The 18,304-nt window shown below is 38.1% G+C and overlaps 1 protein-coding gene across 1 annotated transcript; it reads left to right on the top strand.

Moving 5' to 3' along the window:
• Positions 1–234: 234 nt before the first annotated feature.
• Positions 235–18,156, top strand: stard3nl (STARD3 N-terminal like). Its single transcript, XM_074650089.1, has 9 exons — positions 235–394; positions 3,934–4,295; positions 9,790–9,867; positions 10,706–10,783; positions 12,089–12,142; positions 13,500–13,617; positions 15,486–15,584; positions 17,012–17,079; positions 17,161–18,156. Exons 2-8 carry the CDS (start codon positions 4,089–4,091, stop codon positions 17,074–17,076), a joined length of 699 nt encoding a protein of 232 aa, XP_074506190.1. The 5' UTR covers positions 235–394; positions 3,934–4,088; the 3' UTR covers positions 17,077–17,079; positions 17,161–18,156.
• The last annotated feature ends 148 nt before the right edge of the window (positions 18,157–18,304 follow it).

Genomic DNA, 18,304 nt, shown 5'->3' with positions numbered 1-18,304 from the left:
TAATATTAAAAAAAAATTTTTCGTAAAGTTATAACTCTATTCTTTTTTTTCCCCTCAATGTGGCCCTTTTTTTTTTTTTGCCTAAAATGTGTCTTTAGATAGTAAAGGTCCCTGACCCCTGATCTAGGGTTAAAGGTTAAGGGCTGCTGATCTCCAACATGGCCGCCAGGGGGCCCTCTGGGTCCAACTGAAAGCTGTTTGGTCCAAGAGACTTCATATCCCAGAATCCTTTGAGTCAGGTTCTTTCTTTTTTGTCATCTTCCGGTTACGTTCTTCCGGTCCGAGCAGACGAAGGGAACCAGATGACTCGTCTGCAGCGTTGAGGCTGAAACCTGCCGACTGAAACCTTCCTATTCATGAAACTAACCCCCGAAGGAAACACCGAGCTTTAAAGGTAATAAAACTACTAATATAGACCGGTTTAAAGACGTGACGTCAAGCTAACTAGCTGGTTTAGTTGCTCCACTAACTGCTGGTAAACACCTCTCTGTTATTATGATGGCATCCTTCCACAGCTGCAGCATGATGAGCTTCCTTTACTTCACCATCTGCAGGTGCTTATGGTTGCTTGTATGTTGAGCTAAGCAGCTCAGATAATATGCTGAAGAATCCACAGCACAGTGATGGTGTTGGTGTTATTGGTGTTGGTGTTATTGGTGTTGGTGTTATTGGTGTTGGTGTTATTGGTGTTGGTGTTATTGGTGGTGTTGGTGTTATTGGTGTTGGTGTTATTGGTGTTGGTGTTATTGGTGGTGTTGGTGTTATTGGTGTTGGTGTTATTGGTGTTGGTGTTATTGGTGGTGTTGGTGTTATTGGTGTTGGTGTTATTGGTGTTGGTGGTGCTGTTGGTGTTTGTGGTTTTGGTGTTGGTGTTGTTGGTGTTTGTGTTTCGGTGGTGTTGTTGGTGTTTGTGTTTCGGTGGTGTTGGTGTTGGTGTTGGGGGTGTTGTTGTTGGTGTTGGTGTGGTTGATGTTGGTGGTGTTGTTGGTGTTGTTGGTGGTGTTGTTGGTGTTGGTGTGGTTGGTGTTGGTGGTGTTGTTGGTGTTGCTGGTGGTGTTTGTGTTGCTGGTGTTGGTGGTGTTGATGTGGTTGGTGTCGTTGGTGTTGTTTGTGTTGCTGGTGTTGTTGGTGTCGTTGGTGTTGTTTGTGTTGCTGGTGTTGTTGGTGTCGTTGGTGTTGTTGGTGTTGATGTGGTTGGTGTTGCTGGTGTTGTTAGTGGTGTTGGTGGTGTTGGTGTTGTTGGTGTTGTTGTCTGTCATGCAGTGGTTTGACTTTTGAAAATTAGAGCCGATCAAAATGTGGGACATAGCGTCAATACGTGGGACACGTGACAAAGCATAAAATGCTGTGCAGTCCCTCATAAAGTGGGACACCTGGTCACCCTAATCGCACATTTTTTATCTGTTCATAATGTATCTTAAAGGGAGATTTTGTCAAGTAGTTAATACTCAAATATGCTGCTTTTGCAAATGTATTTATATATTTATTATTTGAAATCAATTACCAACACAAAACAATGACAGATATGATCCAGAAACCCTCACAGGTACTGCATTTAGCATAAAACAATATGCTCAAATCATAACATTAATACAAAATATAAATCATTTTTAAGGTGTTGACATCACACAGAAGGGCCTGTACAGTTTTCTCAAATGTGCAAGCACATAGCCGGTAGTCTAGTCCAGAATAGACCTTTTCTCTGTCTCTGAAACAATCTAGGACATCATAGGACAAAAGTGACCTAATTCTGACTTACCTTTCTCTATTATGGACACATAAATGGGAAGAAAAGCTGTTTTTGTGGCTGTATTCATACGTAGAAGAATCGACCACACTGGTTATTTGTGTCTTGCTCACCCATTAACCAACGTTTTTTTAAATCAAATGATGTCATGTAGTATTAAATGGGTGGTCGCGGTGATTTTAAAACAAAAAATATGGCTCTGCTTTCATCCCGTGAACCCGTGACACTATCTGCTCAGACACAAGCATTTTTCTCAGGTGTTGGTGGAGACCAAACGAGAGCTAAGAGGAGAGTGAATGCCGGACTTACATTCATCATGTGGACACAAACACCGCTCCAGTTGAATGATTACGCTGCTCTGTGTGCGAGTTGTTTGTCTTATCGGCTTCCTTTTAAGTAACCAGAAGAAATCAGATTAATTGGATGTTATTTTGATGTCTTTAATGAGCTGGTAGTCATTAGTCATGCTGTCACGGTGCACGAATATGCTTTGGTCTTAAATAAGCACAAGATTTAAAGAGCTTCTTCTGCATGACTGCGCTCTTCATCTGCAGATGGAACGATTACACTGGAGAAACCGTTTCACACGTGTTTCAGTGAAATCCACTAATCCGTAGAAATCCTGTGACCGGTAGTCAACTGAGATCTAAGAACAGTCTGAAAGGAATCTAAGCAGTCAGATCTGAAAGTGCAGATCATTATGATTGAGTTAGCTTGCTGCAGTTATTTTTTTTTAACAACAATGAGACGGAGCAAGTAGAGCCCCACCCATTAGCTACAGGACACCTACTGACCCACATGAAGGTACGCTCTCCTTTATCTTCAGTCTGATGAAATTTCATCTCACTGACGGACAAAAGAAACATAATATGTCAAAACAAGAGCAGCATTTCAAAAAATAAAACACTTCAAATGGAGAAAACACAACCAGATACAGAAACACGCTGCAGTAGCGACACAACACAATGAAAACGGTTACCAGGGGACACTAGAAAGAAGTTATTGAAGTCAGCTATCCATCAGTCGTGTTGGAGAATGAGCTAAAATCAGGCACCAACCCATAGGAGCAGGTAGTGAGAAAAGTTCATTTCATACCCTGTTTGCCTAAAAAAGCCGAGGGTCAAATCAGGTTAAAGCGTAAAACGTTTAGTGTAGCTATAAAAGCTCTCTGGAATGAGAGAGGAAGCTGGTGGAGGGTTGTACTTTCAGGGGAAATTACAGCTTATGATCTGACTTGTGGGAGTTACAGCATGTTGGTTAATTGCCTTCGTTTTTTTGACTCACTCTTTTCCAGTAGATCACAATGATGCCGTCCAATAAACCTCGGGATCATTTAACAAATCATTTACAAAATGCCGCTCTAAGCTCAGGTGTTGTAATATCCTGTGTGCTACTCAAGCTGGAAATGTAATGCTTAAAAAAATGCATTTTGAGATGAAGCTGATTTCAAACTAAAGTATATGATATGAAAATCATGAGATCACGTGCAACCAGGTTATAACGAGGAGAGCACGCCCACTGTCTTTATCGTCGCTCCGTATCAGGGTGATTTACAGTAAGTGCAAAAGAGCAAATAGTTTCACTTCCTGAAACACAGACATTTTAAACAAGTGTTACAGTCAAAGGTCACAGCACTCGGACAATAACAACACTATTATCTGAGTCATGTAACAAATCTGTTTTACAATATTCTTGTCAGGAAGAAGAAGTGAAGCAATCAAGCTTCTTCTTTTTTTCAATAAAGCAGTGTTTTGAAGTTAGACACCAACCTCTTGTTGCTACATATATTATTATAACACAATATATACATATTTGTCAGTTGTTTTGACAAATGTGTTGGCAAACAGTTTCATATTTGCAACTCAACAGACATATAGCAAAATGATCCTTCATTCTGGGAAGTGTTTTTGTCCTCTTGGTGAATGTAAGTCCAATATTCCCTCTCCTTGTAGCTCTGGGGCCAGAGGAGGGACACATCTGGCTCTAAATGTTCACTTTCTTCACCAGCTTGTCACTAACTTTGTCTAATCTGTAGATTGATAGTGGTGGGTAGGTAACGTATAGTGGGTTTATCAGACGTTTGATTAATCGGTAATATAAACTTAATGATTAGTGCAGCTTCAGAGCGGATAAATCTCTCGTTCTAAAATCATCTTTTTTAACCTTTTGCTTCATCCTCCCTGCAGATGCAGTGATGAAGTTCACCTTCACAGACTGAGTTCACATCCTCTAAACCGACCTGCTCCAATGACCCGCCTCCTCTGACTCCACCTGAGTCCACCTTCTGTTGACCAGCGGGCGGGGCTGGCCCTGCTCAGGGCGGGGACGTGCGTGACCGGGGATGGACAGCCGATGCAGCAGCAGCGCCGATTCACGGCTGACCGTCGGCAGGGGGGTGGTGCCTATCAACACCACGCCCATCTGCGCGAGGGTGGAGTCGTACGAAACCGGGGAGAAGAAGTGCATCTCGGACGTGAGGAGGACCTTCTGCCTCTTCGTCACCTTTGACCTCCTGTTCATCACCTTGCTCTGGATCATAGAGCTCAATGTAAGACATGTCTGTTCTGTGTTGTGAGTGCGTGTCAGACACTGAATGCCTGGATCAGAGGTCAATGAGGGGAGATTAGAGCTGTCAATAAATTAAGATATTTAAACGCACATTTTTTTATCTGTTCAAAATGAACCTTAAAGGGAGAATTTTCAAGTATTTAATACTCTTATCAACATGGGAGTTGGCAAATATGCTGCTTTATGCAAACGTATGTATATATTTACTATTGGAAATCCTTTAACAACACAAAACAATGACAGATATTGATCCAGAAACCCTCACAGGTACTGAATTTAGCATAAAACAATATGCTCAAATCATAACATGGCAAACTGCAGCCCAACAGGCAACAACAGCTGTCAGTGTGTCAGTGTGCTGACTTGACTATGACTTGCCCCAAACTGCATGTGATTATCATAAAGTGGGCATGTCTGTAAAGGGGAGACTCGTGGGTACCCATAGAACCCATTTACATTCACACATCTGGAGGTCAGAGGTCAAGGGACCCCTTTGAAAATGGCTATGACAGTTTTTCCTCGCCAAAATTTAGCGCAAGTTTGGAGCGTTATTTAACCTCCTTCCCGACAAGCTAGTATGACATGGTTGGTACCGATGGATTCATTAGGTTTTTCTAGTTTCATATGATACCAGTATCTTAGCTTATCTATCTTAGCAGTATCTAGCTTTAAAACTGAGCCCGCTACAACCTAAAAATTGCAAGTTGCGTTAATGCGTTAAAGAAATTAGTGGCGTGTTATTATCGCATTAACTTTGACAGCCCTAAGGGAGACAAATTTGATTCATGATTGATGTTTTTTTGTGTACAATATAAAAGCTTTTGGGCTCTAAACATAGTAACCCTTAAAGTAAAAAAGCCCAGCACTTCAGTCTCAGTCTTTTGGCACAAGTTTTATATCAGTTTTGTTTGTTATTCGTCCGCAGGGAGACTCGTATCAAGGGAGAACTGTAAAGATTATATTTGACTTGTCTAACAACAGAGTCGGCAAAGACATTAACCAAACATTGACTAACATTTCCACATACTATCAAAAGAATTCACCTGACCTCGTTCATGATGAGTTCTTGTATTTTATGTAACACTTTATCAGATACTTCCCTCAAATATAGCTACAACAGTACACACGGTAATGGCTTTACCGTCAAATGTTTTGTTTGAACTGTGTCAAGGCCGAACAGATACGGATCAGGTGCTGCTGGAGAAGTTAATTGAGGTTATAAAACTTTGTGCCCCAGAAGGAGGAAGTGATTCCCAGAATGCTCCAGTTTCAACAAAGTGAACCTTGAGCAGAGAAATAGATGTGTGTGTGTGTGTGTGTGTGTGTGTGTGTGTGTGTGTGTGTGTGTGTGTGTGTGTGTGTGTGTGTGTGTGTGTGTGTGTGTGTGTGTGTGTGTGTGTGTGTACGCTGACACACACTCACACTTTTTGCATAACTGTATTTGTTAGAACTTTGAACAGTAACTCTGCTAACATTCATCTCTGTTAACGTAAACCTGTTGGACAGAAACTCGGATATGTGCTCAAGGGTTTTCCTGTACTTTTGGAAATTTGCCCTGCTTCTTCTCTAAACTGTAACGTTAAATGAGAACAGTTTCGTTTTTACGGTATTCTGTTCTGAGTCAAGCAGGCTCAACCCGTGAAAACAATGAAACAAATCTGAATCCAGCATGAGACTACAAGTACTCGAGTTATTAGATTAGATTAGGTTCAACTTTATTGCACAGAGTTCAGGTACTGAGAAAATGAAATGCAGTTTAGCATCCAACCAGAAGCAGTAAAGTGCAGAGTAATGTACAGAATAATATGCAGAACAAACAGTAATACATAGAATACATATAGTAAACAGTAAGGGGTAGCTTAACTCAATATTTATCATATAAACGTTTGTGACTGGTAGCCTTATTCCTTTTTTTTTTATTTTTCTATTCCAATCTTGGTAATGATTAAGTCATATTTATCAACGGGTTGTCCATGTTTAAGATAATATAATCCTTTATTAGTCTCACGGCGGGGACATTTGCAGTGTTTCAGCAGCAAAGGAGATAGTGCAATAACAGGAGGCATCAGTTAAAAACAGTAAGATAGAACTATAATACATCGTTTAACAGTAAAAAAAAAGCCAAATATAATGGTTGAATTCACATTATTACACATAGGAAATATTGATATTGAACAGATAAATTGATATTGCATATGTTCTGGTATGTGCGGTCTACTGGAACTGTGTTAATTGTTAAGTGTGACAGCAGCAGGAAGGAAGGAAGGACCTGCGGTATCTCTCCTTCACGCACCACCGCTGAAGCAGCCTGTCAATGAAGGAGCTGTTTATAGAGCCTGCTTTAAACAAACACGGGGCGAAGTGTGAGAAGGGCTTTTTGTCTTCCATCTTCGATCATCGTAGTTTCATCAAGGCAGACTTGCGTCAATAACATCCGCCGTTGCATCGTCATAATGATGCAACGATGTAAGTGCAGTCGGATTCTCTGAGCACCGCGGTTGTCTCTTCCTTCACGTCTTTCCTTGACCTCATGACGTTTTCCATCGAGGTCAAGGAAAAGACAGTAGGATTTGTTTTGTTGACTTTTTGACCTCAGCCGATGTTGTAGTTAACACTCAGTTCACCTGCGGTTGCACAGAGGCGTTGCAGAGCGGAGGATAAGATCTTTGGCAGAGTACAGACGCCGGCTGCAGAGAGCACTTTAACCAGATATAAGACAAGTTTGGCCTGTTTATTTATTTATTTATTTATTTATTTAGCGAATGCAAAGTCCTCGAGCCATGCAGTTGCCTCCTGGTCTGCTGTATGGAGGGTGACTAACCCTCCTTTTAGACTGTGGAGCGGGCAAGCTTCAATGATGTGTTCCATTGTTTGCACCTCTCCACAAGCACACAATGGGCTTGGGTTGCTGCCCCATTTGTGAAGGCTGGCCAAGCACGAGCCATGTCCGGACCTAAATCTATTAAGGGTTGACCACTGTATCCTTGGCAGGTTGGTGCCAGCGAACTGTTGGGTGGTGTCTGATACCAGATGTTTTGTTTGGGACATCCTTGGGCTCCCATTCCTTTTCCCGAGCTGATTGGGTGGTGAAGTCAGCTGCTTCACCACCCAATTTGTTTGGCCTGTAATCAAGTTAAACACGGAATGACCGTGAATTAGTGCTCGATGAAATGTCCATATACATGTTACATTTACATTATTATTTTATATTTACTTATGTTTATATTTATTTTAACTGCACTATTTTATGCCTTAGATTATCATTTTGTTTTTACATTTAATGGTGGGAGGATTTCCCCGTTTATATATACTTCTATTTATGAGCATTGTTGAAGGAACCTGAGACCAAAGATGAATTACATCCTGAGGGAGACATTGAATGTTTGTAGTAAACTTCATAGCAATCTATCAAACAGTTGTTGAGATGTTTCACTCTGAACCAAACATGTCAACCTGCTGGTGGCAGATGATTAATCGATTTCAGTGCCAAGCATCTGCTAGTTCTTGCTTCTCCAATGTGAGGATTCACTGCTTTTCTTTATCTTATATCATTGTAAATTTAATATATTGGGGTTTTGGACTTTTGGTTAAAGAAGACAAGCAATTTGAAGGCTTCACTTTGGGATCTTAGAAATTGTGATGGCCATTTTCTCATAAATGTTTGACACTTCAATAAAGCGAATAATCTAAAAACTAATAGATTAATCAATGATGAATCATTAAATGCAGTCCTACAAAAATTCGTAGCAATCCTTTAAATAGTATATTGGATATTTCAGTCCGGACCCAAAGTTGGTTACCGACCAACCTACTAGTCATACTTCTGTTTGTTGACACACCAACAGCACTGGGTTTTAGTGAGAGCTGCCTCCTCGCTGTGTCAGTTGCCGTAGAATAAAAAATAATCCCTGGATAACAATCAAACTAAAGACAGAGATAGACAAACAACAGGTCTTTGCTGGGCACGGAAATTCCAGAGCAAAGTTTAGTCACCGAAACAGTTTCAACAACAACAAGTGGCCCTTCCTGCCAAACACTTCATTCCACTCATACTGATGATACCGCTGGAGCTGAGGAGGCAGCTGAATAAACTAGATCCAGTCAAGTAAGGCCTGTGGTTTGCATTTTGCTTCAGTGTTTTTATAGCAGAGGTAGAGGCCAACTCTCCTGAAGTAAAGACCACTTAATCGCCAACACAATTAACCCCCCGAGACCCGCAGACTTTACCGTCTTTCAGAGGCTGTAGCGGGTTCAGTTTAACACTTGTAGTGAAGCTACTAAATAACACTCCAAAGTTAGGCTAAATTTGGGCGAGGAAAAAGTGGCATGGCCATTTTCAAAGGCGTCTTGACCTCTGACCTCAAGATATGTGAATGAAAATGGGTTATATGGGTACCCACGAGTTTCCCCTTTACAGACATGCCCACTTTATGATAATCACATGCAGCTTGGGGCAGTAAACATTCAGTTTTTTGCATGCAGTATAAATGTGTTATTTTCGCCTATTTTAAAAATGGTGTATTTGAATATTTCTGCATACTGGGGTCCCTAAACAGTCTTGGAATTACATAAATTATATATCACTGTAAAGCTGAGACTCTTGTGGATTCAATGAGTCCAACTGTATTCATGTGTGATGATGTTAGTCCCCATAGGAGACATTTCATTGTAGTGAGTGTGAGTGTTTTTTTAAACTTGACGTCACTGTATAAAATGAACTTGTGGTGACCTCTAGGATAATCACAGCGTTATGAAACTTTACAGCCACAAACTAAAGAACTAGAGCATTCAGAGGGTGGATGGCTTTCCTAGCTAGATTGACAATACGTTTTTTTTTTTAGAAGTTTCCAAAACAGAAGTGCTCCCCATCCGGTCGCCAAAAAAATGCAATTCTTGCAGAAATCTCCAAATGTCAAAGGTTTTTGAAACCAAATCACAGCATTACTTTGTCTATGGTGTTCCTCAAGGTCTTGGTGTCTTAATGTGGTACTTTGGAGGGATTATTGATCATTTTTATCAATTCTCAAGTGGTAAAAAAATGTCAAATTTAGCAGTGTAACAAATAGTATCTCCTGTGTTCATTTTAAACGATCATGATAATAGCATTATTCTTATCAGTTATTAGTGGTAGGTAATTAGTGACCTGTAGGCCATATCCGGACCTCGAACAAAAATATTTGTCTCTTTGACGAAAGCTGAAGTCTTCCCTTTAGTTTACACAAATCCACTGTAGCTAAAAGTATAAATATATGTATATAAAAGACTTGCATAAATCCTAATAATTGCCCCAACATGAAGAGATGCAGGCTGTTTACACAGGTCATGGTGCTGCATCGATCTCTACTTGTGGAGATTTAATGCAGCATTTCCCCATCAAATCTTTCTTATTTTAGTGGCTTAAGGATTAGTAATAACCAGTGTAAAGGTCTCAAGTGTAAAAGTGAGTGTTCTCATCACTGGTTTGTGTTTGACAGGTGAACGGTGGCATTCAGGAGCAGCTGGAGGTAGAAGTCCTGCACTACGACTACCACGCCTCCTTCTTCGATATTTTTGTAAGTTTTTTTTTTTTAATTTATGAATGTGACATAGTACAAAGACGGGACACATTTCAACATACAAAATATACAGACATAAACACAAGACATATCAAACACAGGTTATGATTTTGATTTTGTTGATGGGAATATTTGGTGTGATATCAAAAAAATGTTTTTTTCTTCTCATACTGTCTGCCCGAATATACCTGTATTCACCCTCTGCCTGAAACGCTCCGTTTTAGTGCATTTCAACGGAGTGGCAGCGGAATTGCGTTGCTAGGAAACAGCTTGGGTCCATGTTTACTTCCTGTCAGCTGATGTTATTCACATCCACTTCAACAGGAAATAAACTGGGGACACATTTAGTATGTTTACATTTAAAACTGTGAAATGGTCCAAATATTGTATATTTGTGACATCACAAATGGACAGAAATCCTAACGGCTTGTTTCAAACGCACAGTTTCTGAATACGTACTGTGCGTATTTCTCCGTGGATTGAGAGTTTTGATAGTTTAACAGTATTTATATATCACTTAAACCTGCTTTATAATATAAAAGACATGAAAAGCTCACTTTTTTACAATATGGGACCTTTAATGTTGAGAAATATATACATCAATTAAAAAAATTAAAAGGTGGTGCAAAATAAAATGCATATACTGTATGTATATAATATACATGTATGTATCTAATATGTGCCTATTATATTATCTCTATATTGAGAACTGTTCCTTCTTTTGTTTCCTTGCTTCCTGCCTCCATTTCTTTTGTGTTATTTATCCTCCTCTCGTTGCTCCCTTTTAATCTTTCTCTCTTCATGATCACTGAATGTTTACTTCTTCCTCCCTCAGCTCCTGGCTGTTTTCAGGTTTGCCACCCTCATCCTGGCCTACGCCGTCTGTAAGCTTCGTCACTGGTGGGCCATCGCTGTGAGTTTTCTCTTTTTTTAAAGACTGTAATATGACGATATGTATTTCTTTATTTGTGTCAGTAGAGGGCGCTGTCGGGTAAAAATACTTTCTATAAGCTTCACTTAAAATGAGATGAGTCATTTTTATCAGATTAATTGATTTTTGACTTTTCATTTTTTAAGAAATTAAATGAAACGGTGTTGTTTTTGTTGTTGTTTGTTTACCTGGATGTAAATGAGTGATCAGTGTGTTTTTCTATTTCTGTATATTGGTGCTTTTATATAGATCTGCCACAGATTAAGATAAGATATATTTTATAATCCCCATGGGGAATCATTCATACATTGAAATACATTTTTTAAAAGCCAATGTTAATAATAATAATGATAATAATAATAATAATGATAATAATAATAAACTTTATTTATAAAGCGTTTTTCAAAACAAAAGTGTTAAAAAGTCCTTTACATGGTTGAACAAGGATTAAAACATTTCAGCACAAATAAGACATGTTGAAAATAAAATGAATAAAAGGCTTTTTTAAAAGATAAGTTTTAAGAAGTGATTTAAAAGATGTCACTGATAATAATAATAATAATAATAATAATAATAATAATAATTTTATTTAAAAAACAAGTTACAACGTGCTTTACAAAGACGTAAAACCAAGAAATACAGTAACAAATAAGAATGAATTAAAAACACATTTTAGAATTGCACTTTTTTAATTGTTTTTATAAGATTTTATCCATTAAAACATTCCAGAATAAAAACAATATCAAATCATTACAACCGATAAAACCAGTACGACTGGAATATAGCACATCAATATTACACATTGCACCAGAATATTCATTCAACAGTAAAACCGACAAATAGAGAATGTATATGCCAACGTAAACGCTGCTATAAAGTGCTCTGTCACAGCATTTAACTGCTGAATGCAGGGCGTTGTAAGATGTTTCTGTTATTTTGTCCACCACAATTTTCGATTTTTGTTCATCATATTGGATGGTTTTCAGTGGAGGTTTTATTTTTTTAAAGCAGAACAAGTGCAGATTGTGGAATCTCTGTGAAAATATTAGAAACAACGTCCTGATTTATGAGAAATGTTTTCAGACCGGGGACGCTGCGGTAACGCGGAACACATCTTAGACCACATAACGCCAACAGAGATTATTCTGACAAAACATTTTGTTGACCTAATTACTATTTTCCTCTGTGTTGTGTTACAAAATAAAGGTTAATAATGATTATGATCATGTGATAATACCAACCCTGCTGTTTGAGTGTCTCTAATCAGTGTTTCCTCTGTTTGCACAGATCACCACAGCAGTATGCTGCGCTTTCTTGATTGTTAAAGTCATAGAATCAAAGGTAAGAGTCACATAATTAATCATGATTTAAAAGATGCACTTCTGTTTAGTTTTTAGAACCGTTACATCACTATTGTGATCAGTCATCGGAGGTGAAGAGGTCGGCACCGTCAGGCTGCTCGCTCATTACTCCGCCTGCTGCTCATTATCAGAACTACCATATTGAATAATATCACTATAACACTAAGGTTGTTTGGAGACTCTCGGTCTTCAGTAACAAAGAAAAAACAACAAATATACTTTACGTTGTTTTATCAGCTTGAGGCGTTTTATTATTTTATGATTATTGCATGTTTGTTTCCCTCGTAAAACATTGTTCGATAACGTCGCCTAAAGCAGCGGTGTCAAACTCATTTTAGTTCAGTCCAGTTTGATCTCAAGTGGACTGGACCAGTAAAACCATTGCATAATAACCTATAAATAACAACAACGTTGTCACTTCCGGTTAATGAAAAGAAGTACACTCTGAAAACGTTCACAATGAATGAACAATCTATTTATAAAAGAGATGATGAGATGTCTCGCTGACCTTGTATCTTCTCAGCTTTCCTGGCAAGTTCTTGTATTTTCCACCGGTGGCTCCTGCATGAACAGTTTTGTGTCACGTGGGATCTATAATAGAATATCCAGCATAGAGCATGCTACACTTATTAGGACAGCGCGACCCCAAATAGGAATAGCTGTGCGTTTTCTTGTAAATTTGGAATTAATGACTTCTCTGCAATTTTTACACTTTGCAAACTTGCAAAGTCATCTAGTGAGCCGGGGCCGGCTCTTATTTTACTTCTGTTATCCTTATTTTACTGTAAATGTCACATATATATATAATTTTTTTTATTGTTTATTCACTATTATTAACTATAACACTTTGTGTTGCGTTGCATTATTATTATTTGTATTATTAATTGATATCTGTGATTGGTATTGGCAGTAATACCCCTTCCAAATCACAAATAAGTCTAAATAAGGAAATTGTTCATTTCTTTGTCTGTGAATGACTTCCTAGTAAACAGAAGGAATATATATTTGTTGGTGCGTAACCCAAACAACGTATAAATGATGAGATATTTCCTTATTCGGGGTAATAACAATGATTTATGCTTATTTAGCTAATTTTTTAATATGAAAGCGCAGTTTAACGTGCTTTGTTTTTATTTTTGCAGCAGAGTACAAACCTGTTAGAATGAAATATTCAGACTCAAAATCCAAAATAACATCAGAAACTCTTTCAAATATATTTTTATTATTATTTTTTGTTGGCATGAAGAGTTGTAATCTTTTTTTTGTTAGATGAGGTACGACAGTGAGTGTACTGAAATCTAAAGGTATTATATATGTGTGTGTTTGTGTGTGTGCAGCTGCTGTCTCAGGGGGCCTTTGGGTACCTGCTGCCCATCATCTCCTTCGTGTTGGCCTGGATAGAAACGTGGCTGCTCGACTTCAAAGTTCTGCCTCAGGAGGCCGAAGACGAAAACAGTGAGTCGCAGACACACAGTTCTTCTCTCTGATAATACTCCACTATAACTACTGCCACTGCAGTACTACTACTGGTACTGCTGATATTCAGTTCTTTACTGAAACAAAAGTACCAATACATGAATTTAAAAATACTCACATACTCAAAAGAGTAAAGTAGAAAAGAGTAAAAGTATTGCACTCAAAATACTAGTTAAATATTTCCCTCTAAAATGTAGTGGATTAAAAGTATAAAGAAGCAGAAAAGTGAAGTAGTAGTACCTCAAAAATTGTACTCAAAGGGTAACATAGGTATTTTTCAACATATTTTGTCATGTTTTTGTGTCTATACGGACAACAATTTCTGAAATTGGTCCACTATTGAGGTATAGCGCTGTAGACGGCAGCTCATTACTGTATTAATGTAGATATCTTCTAAAGTAAAAGTCCCTAGAAGTGTATGATTTTCCCATGGTCTAGTGCAGCTATTCTCAACCACTGGCCTCAGGTAGCCGCCTAGTGGGCCACGAAGGTACTGCCAAATGGTTAGATTAACCGCTATTCTGTATTGCAGAGGTTATAGCGGGCTCACTTTTAAAGCTAGGCATCACATGAAAATAGAAAAACTAAAGAAGGCATCGGTACGAACCATGTCATACTAGCTTGTCAGGAAGGAGGCTAAATATCGCTCCAAACTTACGCTAAATTTTGGTGAGGAAAAACTGCCATGTCCATTTTCAAAGGGGTCCCTTGACCTCTGACCTCAAGATATGTGAATGAAAATAGGTTATATGGGTACCCACGAGTCTCCCCTTTACAGACATATATGTCACAGATGCAGTGACACAAAACCGAGAAATTTTTGGGAAGGTAGTCCTCGGATATTTTTGTGAGCCTCGAGTTACAAAAGGTTGAGAACCCCTGGTCTAATGTAACACAATGTATTAATCATTGCTATTCTTATATATAATGGTTGTAATATTCTAGCATTGTGGATTAGTGGTTGTAATTAATCTTCATAGTAATTTTCCTGAGTAACATTAACTTCCGCTGCTCACCTCTAAGTGCATAACTGTTAATTTGTGCAAATGAGAACTTCTTGAATGGGATCATTATGACGGTTTCAGTTAAGAGCTCAGTAAATGTACATTTTTAAGCTACTTACGCATTCAGTCGGTCCGCTCTTATTATATGCTTTGCTCCTTCGTAAACTGCCATTAGTAGCTGTCGCTCACTGGGTGTAAAGTATGCAGAATGTGTTTACTCCATTTCAGCATCAGTAAGTCTGCATCTATCCCAAGTAACTTACACCTGGATTAACCTAGTCGCTGCTCCTCAGCCTGGCTTGGCCTACGTGGAACTTATTAAGCCAGGATGCAAAGATTAGACGAGGTCAAGCCTCGCCTTTTATTATCCTGGATTTCTTAATTCTGCTTTTGTGAAATAGCCCCCTTGCATCGTCATTTACGTCCACTAAAAGTGCTCGTTTTACTGCGATATGCCGACTACTTTTAATACTATCCAACACTTGTGCTACAATCACTACAAACTATTAATACTATTATTAAAATTGTTCCTTTTTTGACAGTATTTTTGGGAATTGTTTACCTTTATTTTGACGGTGAAGAGGAGACATGACATGATGCAACAAAGGTCCCAGGTTGGACTCAAACCGGGGACATTGTGATGACAGTCAGCCTCCTCTAGACCACCAGGGCGCCCCAATACTTCTACTATTACTGCTCTTTATGTGACTAGTTTTGTGATTTCTAGTAGTCCTGCAGATATTACTACTACTACTACTACCACCATTAATACTCCAGTATGTAGTCTCTGTCCAGCTGTTACAGTTGCCGCTCCCTTCATGTGTCCTCCTTTGTGTGTTTCAGGATATCAGTCCTTCATGGACGCCACGGAGCGAGCTCCTCTCATGTGTCAGGGTCCTTTATCTGACGGACAGTTCTACTCTCCACCAGAGTCTGTGGCAGGTCTGTTTAACCCCGACATATCTCACTTACCTCAGCCTTTTCTTATCGCTTCACAAGCTAAGTGCGATGATAGAAAGTGTGATCCAGGTTCAAAACACACTTATACATCTTTTAACCCCTTAAAGGATTGACTCCTCTAAATCCACTCCGTTACCTCTATGATGAAGTCATGCAGATAGTTTGGATTTTATTTGTCCAGGTTTTCAGATATGTGTCTGAGAGTTGAATAAATCCAGATGTTTGAAGGAGATGTTTTCACAGCAATATAAAATAGATAATAGAGAGGGAATTATGACCTGTTTAACTCCCTAACACTAGCTCTAAGCATTCTCATTATACATTATTAAAACTACTATTGACACGATTATTTTTTAATGAAAGCAAATAAAAATACAATCATTTAATTCACAATCATTTGAATTGTGTGTTTCTATGCAAATAACCACTATAGGTGACAATAACAAAGTACAGTACCCTCCTACTTCCAAAAAATAGGGCGACCGCGGAAGCTACGATGTAATTCAAACACTGGAATTTACCATCCATATAAAATAAAATATATCGAACATTGAATTCCATCAGATCTAAAATGTTATTCCTTCATTTAGCGCAGAGATTTCAAAAGTGGCAGACAAAAACAAATACTTGCCTGCCACAGTGGCAGGAAGTGAGAAAAGTTCATTTCAGATCCTTCTTATATTACTATACTGTGACATTTTGTATAACATTTGTTACTATGACATTTTTATGGCAAATTTAGCATACTATACTATGACATGTGTTGTGAAATTTTCAGTCATTCAACCTTTATTTAAATCTCGAGGAATCACTGAGGACATGCCGAGAGTACAATAAAACTAAATAAATATAACATAACGAATTACAAGAAGCGATCAGCCAGATAACCACAGAACAATGTTATAAACAGTCAAATTATTAATTTATTAATTATGAATTTTTGATGGCATACTATAATATGAAAAACAAATTATGAAATTTTACAGCATACTATAAAAAAAAATTGTATTACTATAATTTTAGTCTAATATTGATACTTTTTTTAGTTTTTGTGTTAATTTCATAAATTTTCTTTCATAATCGTGCTTTGGCAACACATGTTAAATGTCGTGGCCATTAAAGCTTATTTTAATTTATTTTATTTTAATTTAATTTAATTTAATTTAATTGAAATTAATTTAATTGAAATTAATTTAATTGAAATTAATTTAATTGAAATTAATTTAATTGAAATGAGTTGAACTGAAAGGGAGGTAGATAGAGGACAAAACATTACCAGCAGAATCTCCTCAGCTAACTCTGTAAAACAGTAAATATTCCCAAACTGTTGCTTTAAGCTCTCAGGTTGAACTGTATGTTGAATTTAGCCGTTTTATCTTCACACTGATTTGTTTCTGTCTCGTGTTCAGACTCTGATGAGGAACTGGATGATAAACACGATCCAGAGAAAGGGCTCATTCAGCAGGTGATCTAACAGGTAAACAGGATGTAGTGACATCAGTATCTTTCCCCCAAATCATGAACCTCGTTTTGACTCTTCGTTTTTTATTCTCCTCAGGATCTCCTCTTCGGAAGGTGACGTTTTTCTCTCGCTCCTGTTGTGCTACTGAGGGAAAATTCTGCCTTACACATTCTGCCATTTTAGTTTTTATTTGCCTCAAAGAAGTCTTTCATAGTATGAATACACAAAGACCTATTTGAGGCATTCTGCACCTGTTTCTGATATCAGCCTTCTGCATGTGCACCTGGGAACGCAAAAGTGCCGCTTAAAAAGCAATTTCAGCATCACGACTTATTAACTTTCAGGATTTGTTTTCCCCGCTCACATTTAATAAACCATGTAGCTTCCAGGAGAATTCATATTAACGGATATTTATACACAAATTTGCACATTTTTTGTCCCAAATGCTCGATTTCAGTATCCGACTATAATTCAAAATGTTTTTACAAAATGTTTGACAAGAAAATACAACTGTTTATTTCTTCTCATTAATATCTTATATTTCCAAACATAATGTTTACTTTTAAGTTGATGATCATTTTCACATGCTTGGGTTTCACTGTAAAGGACAAATAGCTTGCTCCATAGACTCTGCATAAAGAAAGGAAGGATTGTTTTCGGCCAGTATTGAGCTTATGGACCACGTTCGTAGCAAACGCCAGGCGGAATATTTACAGTTTACTGCGTCTAATAACTCAGAAATGTATTTGACTACTTCCAGGTCTCAAAAAGCGGTGAAACAACTTGCACGCAACATTGGAACAATATTAGTGTCAAGATTTTAAGACTACTGTCTGCTTCTAAATGAGTGAAGTATTACTTTACTTTAAAACTATATGAGCCATAAGTATGCAGCACATCAACATAAAGGTATGAGCTGCTCTGTATGAAACTGTAAACTGCTCTTAAAAAGCTGCTATTAGATACAGTTGGAGCTCAATATGAGTTGGAAAAATACATGTACATATCTTCATGCATGCCTTGCAAGCCGAGTGGTTTTGTTTTTATGAAAAGCCTGTCTGTAAAATAGAAACATTAAAATGTGAAATCATGTATAGTTTCATGTTTTATTCCTCTTTTTATGCCTCAGCGCCGGCTAAGCATTATGTTTTCAGGTTGTCGGTCTGTACGTATGTACGTTTGTCTGTCCGCCTGGAGGGAATTTCTTCAAAATTTGCCATAAACGTTGTTTAACGTTTGT

Source organism: Sebastes fasciatus, chromosome 11 (assembly GCF_043250625.1).
Source record: "Sebastes fasciatus isolate fSebFas1 chromosome 11, fSebFas1.pri, whole genome shotgun sequence".
Lineage (NCBI taxonomy): Eukaryota > Metazoa > Chordata > Actinopteri > Perciformes > Sebastidae > Sebastes > Sebastes fasciatus.
The sequence above is the reverse complement of the archived record's forward strand: the minus strand, read 5'-3'. Positions and strand labels throughout refer to the sequence as shown.